Source organism: Coregonus lavaretus (assembly GCF_964263955.1).
Source record: "Coregonus lavaretus genome assembly, chromosome: 7".
NCBI lineage: Eukaryota > Metazoa > Chordata > Actinopteri > Salmoniformes > Salmonidae > Coregonus > Coregonus lavaretus.
In genome coordinates this window covers 24,685,012-24,693,543 of record NC_139994.1, presented here as the reverse complement: position 1 = coordinate 24,693,543, position 8,532 = coordinate 24,685,012, and the positions used below count along the sequence as shown (strand labels likewise).

The window sequence follows — 8,532 nt, the reverse complement described above, 5'->3', positions numbered from 1 at the left end:
CACTTGGTCAGAATTGTAATGTGGCTCACTGTATTAGCGAGGATCACTACACCGTTTCGACCACTTTGACCACCAATATGCAGCCTACAGTTTTTTAGAGAGACAATAGATTTGTGGGAGTCCTTCGTAATTAAAACACTAACCAGCCGTAACATACGCATTCGATTTCTATTGTCTGCCATTTTCTTTTAGCCTCTGATTACTTTTATCTCCTAATGAAGATTTGTGTTGGTGTACTGGTTTTCCTTAACAGCCACCCTCTTTGGATGTATTATTGTTGCCGGCTGTACAGCCAGAGCTTGTGTGCTCGCCCAGGGTTTCAATTTTAGTCTATTTTAGGATTAGGGTTATGTCATGAAACGTGGGCTACTAGGCCTACATTATAAATATGACACAATCAGCATTCAATCAGTTATCAAAACGCTCAGATATAACCACCAGGGCAGGAGGGCGAAGAGATGAGAAGAGTAGGCTATCTCAGCTGATTTATGCAGGAGATTTAAAATAATAATGTAAAACATATCTGTAGGCTTTTTAGTAACTATTTGAATGATGTTTTAGTCCAATGCATGTTGGTTGAACGCTTTGACACCTTGAACGTGAAAGTGAGTGGTTCAGTGAGTGTCTCCGCCTAGAACATCACAGAGCTGATGAACGCAGCAACGTTCTTTTTCAGAACCATGGCGAGCGCATTGTGACGCTGTCCCTTCTACTCCTACTCAGAGCCATTGATACAGTATTTTCTAAATGGTTATACTCCTACTGTTCTCTAAACAATGGTTTCATAGTTTACAATTGTATAAACTCCCAAATCATGCTCAAAATTCAATTTAATTGATGTCACTGTTGAGTGTTTTTTAATCAGTTTGATAAACATGTTTGTCCCATTGTGACATAGCCAACCATGACTTATGGAAGAATTTGACGTATTAATGGTCCCTATAAAACCCTGTAATTCTAAGAAAGAATTGTCAGATGGTTTTGAACTCAGTCAAAATCACTGCAGTATGTAGAGCGATAATGAGTAGGTCTATGTTCAGTCGTTTGTTGACAGCGACCCCGCTGAGATTCCTCCGCGAGAGGCCGCTTCTGAGTGCAGCTGGCCTGTTGTTTGCGTCCGGTTCGGCAGTCTACTTTTATAGCAAATATTACGGTATCGGTGAGGATGCACTGGCCACCGTGGAGAGCGTGGACCGTGTTGTCACGGTTGAGGAGGGTAAGTTTACATATTTGACAATGTCTAAATAGTAATAGTCCCAAATGCCACCCAATACCCTATTTCTTATTTTGACCAGGACCCATAGTTCTATGGTTAAAAGGCGCTGGTCAAAAGTAGTGCACTAAATAGGGAATAGGGTGTCATTTAGGTAGCAATCATGGTGATGACATTTTTTACAGTGTAGCCCTAGATTAACAACAACAAACAAACTTGCTCCTTTGAAACCAAACCTTTGCTTTAGGTTTAATTGAACATGTTGGTACATTATGCAGACACATAAATACATTTGATGTCATACAATATAAAACACAAGTAAATATATGATCAGCCTAACTACATGGACAGATGTCTGGTGTCTTGTAGCTAGTATTTCTTAAACTTAGAGAAAACAATCCTTTATTGTTTTTCATAAAGATAATGAGCCCACCCTGGACCAGGAGGACCCAGTCCTTGTTCAGGTAAGAATGCTGCAGGCCTATCAATAGCTTGGGTGCCAGTCTTTCTGCTCTCTTGCCAATTCCATCGTGGCAATATGATATTGGCATCACAATCCCATAAGGAGTGGACAGAGAGCTGAAACAGACTGGCACCCAGGCTATAACAATACTGCTTCATTAGCAGGATTGGTTCAATAACAATCTGTCATTCAAACTGTCATTTTACTGACTCATAAATTGATCCTGATTTTCTTCCTTAGTATGTGGTTGAGGAGGTTGGGCACCGGCCCTGTCTGGCTTTAATCCCTTGGTCTGGACCTCTGTGGGTTCCCAGCTCTGTAAGTCCATCCATTCTGATACTCTTTGGTCTTCTCTCTGGTCTTAAAACTGGTTTATGTACTTTAAACATAAACATGACGTTTTCTGAAGAACAATATGGAAATACATTTCTGTAAACATATTCCCTATTTTTTATAACTGCAGCCAACATATTACCTTACCCATGCTGGGAGGATGCTGCTGAGAGAGCTGGCAGTGTTAAACACGCAGGTAACCATGCAGATTATTGGACAAAGCTCATCTGATCTAATAGGCAGGATTACCTTCAGTATCCACTACGGTAGTGAAATACTTTGATGTTCGTTCCCTCATTTTCTCACAGATAGCTAGGAGGATGGTATGGAATGAACTGTCCTCTCAAAATGAACAGGTAGCCATTCATATGCAGGTACCTCAGATGTTTCCTTAACCTTTCAACACAGACCTGTGTAGTGTCTCAGAATCTATCATGCAGTAGCCTCCTCTTGTGATCCTCCCTATAGCAGTCTGTCAGACCTATAGGCTACCTGTCTATCATTCAAACTGACTTTTAATTTGATCCTGTCTTGTTCCTTAGTATGTGGATGAGGAGGTTGGGCAGCGGACCTGTCTGGCTTTAATCCCTTGGTCTGGTCCTCTGTGGGTTCCCAGCTCTGTAAGTCCATCCATTCTGATACTCTTTGGTCTTTAGACTGGTTTATGTAACTTAAACATAAACATGATGCTTTCTGTAGAACAATATGAAAATACATTTCTGTAAACATATTCCCTATTTTTGTAATAGTCTGTAACACTGCAGCCAACTTATTACCTTACCCATGCTGGACGGATGCTGGTGAGAGAGCTGGCAGTGTTAAACACACAGGTAACCATGCAGATTATTGGACAAAGCTCATCTGATCTAATAGGCAGGATTACCTTCAGTATCTACTATGGTAGTGGGATACTTTGATGCCCTTAAAACTGTTCCCTCATTTTCTTACAGATTTGCAAGATTGAGCAGCACATTTCCATCTCTCGTGCTGGCATGATGGTATTGGATGAACTGTCCTCTCAGCTTGAAGAGGTAGCCATTCATCTGCAGGTACTTCAGACATGTTCTTAACATTTATATCTCAGACCTGTGTATTTCAACTATTATCATTGCAGTGGCCTCCTCTTGCAATCTTCCCTATGCCAATATTTTACTCCTATACAGTACCAGTCTATCATTCAAACTGACTCTTAAATTGATCCTGTCTTGTTCCTTAGTACGTGGATGAGGAGGTTCGGCAGCAGCCCTGTCTGGCTTTAATCCCTTGGTCTGGACCTCTGTGGGTTTCAAACGCTGTAAATCCATCCATTCTGATACTCTCTGGTCTTTAGAGGATATTAAAGATTAACATCAAGTCACTAGTTTTCTATAAAACCACATAATGAAAAAACATATTCCCTTGTCTTCATAGCCTGTCTTCTCCAAGGCCAAACCAGTCTACTACCTCACTCGTGCTGGGAGAATGCTGGTAACAGAGCTTGCAGTGTTAAACACACAGGTAACCAAACACATTATTAACCAAAGCTCATCTGATCTTATAGGGAGAATTTACTTTACCCTGTTCCCTTTTTTTTCACAGACTTCCAAATTGGTTATTGAGGAGCCTACCATTCACCTCACTGAAGCTGGGAGGCTAGTGCTTGACGAACTGTCAGCACCTTCAGATAGCCATTCACAGGTAGTCAATCACATTATTAGACAGTCATAGCTGATTAGTAATAGTACACATTACCATGTCCTCTATCTCCACAATTGTGTGTCTTATTAATCACAGAGCAATCTCTATAATTAGGGGATGTCTTTGTTTTTCAGCCAAATAGGGAAGACTCTGGTTTTCCCTATGAGAAGTTGCAGCTGGTTGGGAACTGGGGTTCGTTTCATTTCCATTACTGGAATATCCATTATGGACGAGTGCAGGTACTTCAGACATATTCTTAACATTTATGAACACACCTGTGTATTTGAACTCCCAATTGTCTCTGGGTTTTCTTTTGTATGTCTGTCCCTAATTGAAACCTAGGGGTTTTCTTTATAGCAAAATGAAGAGGACATGCATCACCTGTGCATTGTGAGGGGAGTGGAGAAGCAGCTGTGGTGGAGCAGAGTCATCCAGGAAAAAATCCTGGACCCATGGGTGAGAGATTCTCAACTGGTCTTTCGTCTCAAATGCACCTGATTTGTGTCAAATGACGCACATGCTATAGGTCTACTTATATTTCCTGGATGAAATGTAATGTTTCTCTGTCTCTTTTAAAGGGTCTCGTCCAGGTGGTCCTCACCAACAAGAAGCTGATTGGTATTAAGGTACAGTCAGGCAATTTTTCACAGAAAAAATGTAAAGTGGCAAATGTCCATTTACCTATTTGAATAAATACATGTTGACAGAAAATGAAATTACACGTTCTAATCTCTTGCCTCATTTTTAGTTCCTTGGTAGAAGGATCCATGGACTCATGTCCGGCCTTGTCAAGAGGAGGTCTGAGTTCACCTATTATGAGGATGCCCAGGTACACCCCGTTGTTTCTCTGTGTTATGATTTATTTCAGTGTTTGGTTGAGGGGTTTTCAATATGGTGGTTTTCAGTGTTGGGCTGACAGTGTCACATGTTGTGTGTTAAACAGCAGGTGGATATCTCCACCACAGTGGAGGGGTACCAGGAGAGGGGGGATGAGATGATGGCATATCAGTTCTCCACCTCTGACATCATCACCACCCCTCATGAGCCGTCCTCTGGCTCCTCTCACCAGTTCCCCCAGAATTCTCCGCCTCCCCCTTTCCCTTCCGATTCCCCTCCCAGTCCCCCTCCACCTTACCACTCCACCCAGGACCAGGACCAGACCCCTGACAGCACTCCTCAGGTAAAACTCTTTCTACAGTCAATAATTCTTATTTCATTTGTACTTGTGTGTACAGGTGTGTGTCATTGTTTTGGTATCGATAGGTTTGTGTTGTCTGTCAAGGGTGAAGTTGTTAGGTCAAGATGAAAGTATTGTTATGATGTCACTGAATGTTTTGTCTGCTTCAGTTGATGTTGCAGGTGAAATGCAGTTTAGTAGAGTTTAAGTTAATGTGATGTCTGTTTTAGGAGTTTGAGGAGGAGTTTGTGGAGGAGCAAAATAATGCTGCAGATGTGCCCCAGTTGCGGTGGGTTCGCTTTCATGTGTTCATCTATAGTAAAAACCTTTGCTTTGAAATAATCTGCCCAATATTGTAGTTATACAGATGTAGGATCTTAATTTGAGACAGTTTGCTACAGCAGGAAAATAATCCTGCAGCAACAGGATACATTTTTCGTTAGGGCAAATCGAGTCTAAAATTTCAAAGTGGAAATTACAAACTTGAAAATTCCAAATACGCTACAAGTTTGCATTTCCTGCCGTGCAGGAAAATTCTCAGCAACAAAAGAGTGATCAAATTAAGATCCTACATTGGTATGGTCTTTCTGAATCCTGCAGTTATAATATAGGCTAACATAAAATTATTTCTTAATTTCATGGCACTGATGTTTTAGCTTCTTAGGTTGAACATTTGTTATTGAACATTTCTACTTACAGGCGTTACTTTGAAAACCAAGGGACAACCAACTTCTCTCTGAGGCTGGCCGCTATCAGACGTGCTATGGAGGTGAGAAAATGTGAATTTAGCACCTTTTGTATTTCACTTCATGAACATTTCTGGACTATTTGTAAATGTACTGTCTTGTTCTCACAGGCTCTGACATCCTCAGACAGTACCTCCCTCAATTACCTCACCCACGCTGGGAGGATGGTGTTGAGTGGACTATCCGAGCTCAACCAGCAGGTAACCAATTACATAATTGTGCAACGTTCATCAGACCAGATATATAGTTCCCACTGGGCACAGATGTCATTTCAACGTCTCGTTTTGATTTACATTTGGTTGAGTTGTCAACTAATGTGAATTCAATGTGAAATCCCCCCAAAAATTAACGTAATTGGATTTAGGTTAAAAGACGAAATTCCCTTACGTTGATGACTTCTTTCAAATCCAATCAGTTTCCCACTTTGATTCAACATCATCACATTGACATTTTTTATTGATACAACATTGATTCAACCAGTTCTTGCACAGTGGGTTACCTTTAGGCAACAGTGATTCATAGGGTTTAGTTGAAAAGTTTCAACGTCATACTAGCCAAACAATCGGAGGCCCTTTGAATTACAGACCTGAATCTTTGAGTTTATGATCTAAGTTTTAAGGAATTTTATGATTGTTTTGTTTTGAGGATGTGAGGCAGTTTCAGCAGGCCTACGACCTACTGGTGAACTTCATTAATGAGCCAGCAAACAGGGAGCGACTAGAGCAGGAGATGGCTCTCGTAGGAGTAGGTCTACATGCAAGCTTGAGCGTTAGCTGCAGGCACCGTCTTCTCATCTAACATCTACTCAATGAGACTTTCTAAAGTGCTTGTCAATGAAGATTATGTAATTATCCTATTTGTTTGACTTCAGATCGACCGCATCAACTTCGCAGATGTTTTTTATGAATTCGTTCTACTAAGCCTTCTAGAAGGAAAGACATCTCTTCCTATATCTGTAAGTGGCCCTAAGAATGGAACATCCTGTTGTTTATCGATGCTATACACACTGTTGTCATATCAGATCTGTAGACACTCACTCATGTCCCCTGTTCCTTCTCCAGGAGCCTGGTAGCTTCCTTTATCTGCTCCTGCAAGTCATAATGAGGATTGACCCTCCTGGAGGAGCCTGGACAGAGGCTGCTGAGAACTTCTACCTCCTCGTTAAGGTACATTTGTGTCTCTCTCTCTCTCTCTCTCTCTCTCTCTCTCTCAATAATAGTTGATGATGTGTCTGTTGTCAACAGGGCCAGATGAAGGCATGGCTACAATCCATCTTCAACCTCAATGAGTCAATCTATGAAAGCCCAGAGAGGCTCTCGGGGGAGGTGATGCGGAATCTAGAAATACAGGTTGAGTTCCTGCTGTCCAGCCTGGATTAAGGTTCCCAAACTGAGCTGAGGGCCCCATCACTAAATAAAGTGTTTTGCATTTAAACATTATCTGTCAATCGTAAACAAATGTTACATCATGTGTAGGGGAGAGTGGGGTAAGTTGAGCCATTTTTTACATTCAGCTTTACTCTGTCAAGGGAAATATAGTATTCTTTCAAAAATATACAGTATCTGTCACGACTTCCTCCGAGGCTGCCCCTCTCCTTGTTCGGACAGGCTTCGGCGTTTGTCGTCACCGGCCTTCTAGCCACTGCCGCTCCTCATCTCATCATTCCATTTGTTTTGTCTTGTTTATTACACACACCTGGTTCATATCCCCTCATTAGTACCTGTATAAGTGTTCCCTCTGCCCCCTTGTCTTTGTGTGTGATTGTTTATTGTGGAGGAGAGAGAAGCTCGGTGGAGCTCCATGTATTTTGTATCGCCGGGAATATTCCCTGTGTGCCTTGTATTTTCCAGTGCCCCTGTTTTGCGCACTGGAGTGTTTTTACTAGGGGTGTAACGATCCATCTACTACATCGATGTATCGATTTATATTCCTATGATCCAACTACATCGATCTGTGCTCGGCGAGTTGGCCTTTTGGACAACATATATCGATCTAACATCGTTTTAAAATGTAATAAATCGATTGTATCGATACTAGGAAATAACCCATTGGATTTAAGCACGTCAGACTTTATATGGATGTTTTTTCTTAGCACTTTTAATGATAAAGGCTTTAAACATTACTCGATTCACTCTGCCTATCCGTGACGTCATCGCGCCAGCAGCAGCGCAAAGGCGCCAAGACAACAAAGCATAGCATGGCGGATGACAGAGGAGAAGCCGACGAGCGAGAAATTATCAAGCCACCATTGCGGTCCTTACAAGAAACAGGAATCTAGGAAACTTCACCTGCACTGTCCAGTATCCAGGTATTTATTTCAGTCACACTGGTTGAATTTTTGGCTAAAAGGTTACTGAATCGATTTCAAGTCACTGAATCGTTTCGGATCGTATCGTTCTAAATGAACCAATATCGTCCTTGAATCGTATCGACAACCACGAATCGTGATACAAATCGAATCGTTGTTAAAACGAATCATTACACCCCTAGTAGTAGGTGCCAGGCACATGCGGTTTGAGTGTGTCAAGGACTGCAACGCTGCTGGGTTGTTCACCCTCAACTGTTTCCCGTGTGTATCAAGAATGGCCCAAGGACATCCAGCCAACTTGAGACAACTGTGGGACGCATTGGAGTCAACATGGGCCAGCATCCCCGTGGAACGCTTTCGACACCTTGTAGAGTCCATGCCCAGACAAAGTAGCTATAACCCTAGCATTAGAAGTTATTGGCTGCATTCACACAGGCAGCCCAATTCTGATATTTTTTCACTAATTGGTCTTTTGACCAATCACATCAGAGCTGATCAGTCAAAAGACCAACTAGTGAAAATACTAGAATTGGGCTGCCCGTCTCAACACAGCCATAGCGGCATCAGCGCTGCAAATTATTAGTATTCATAATATTTATTTAAAATCGCCAGTTG

The 8,532-nt window shown here is 41.8% G+C and overlaps 1 protein-coding gene across 1 annotated transcript; it reads left to right on the top strand.

Moving 5' to 3' along the window:
• Positions 1–1,020: 1,020 nt before the first annotated feature.
• Positions 1,021–6,988, top strand: LOC311132447 (uncharacterized protein; the record flags this gene model as incomplete). Its single annotated transcript, XM_084165735.1, has 11 exons — positions 1,021–1,216; positions 1,634–1,677; positions 4,044–4,142; positions 4,265–4,312; positions 4,435–4,515; positions 5,094–5,152; positions 5,563–5,632; positions 5,720–5,809; positions 6,481–6,564; positions 6,671–6,775; positions 6,854–6,988. The coding sequence occupies 11 exons, from the start codon at positions 1,021–1,023 to the stop codon at positions 6,986–6,988; spliced, it is 1,011 nt and encodes a 336-aa protein (XP_084021861.1).
• Between the last annotated feature and the right edge of the window lie 1,544 nt (positions 6,989–8,532).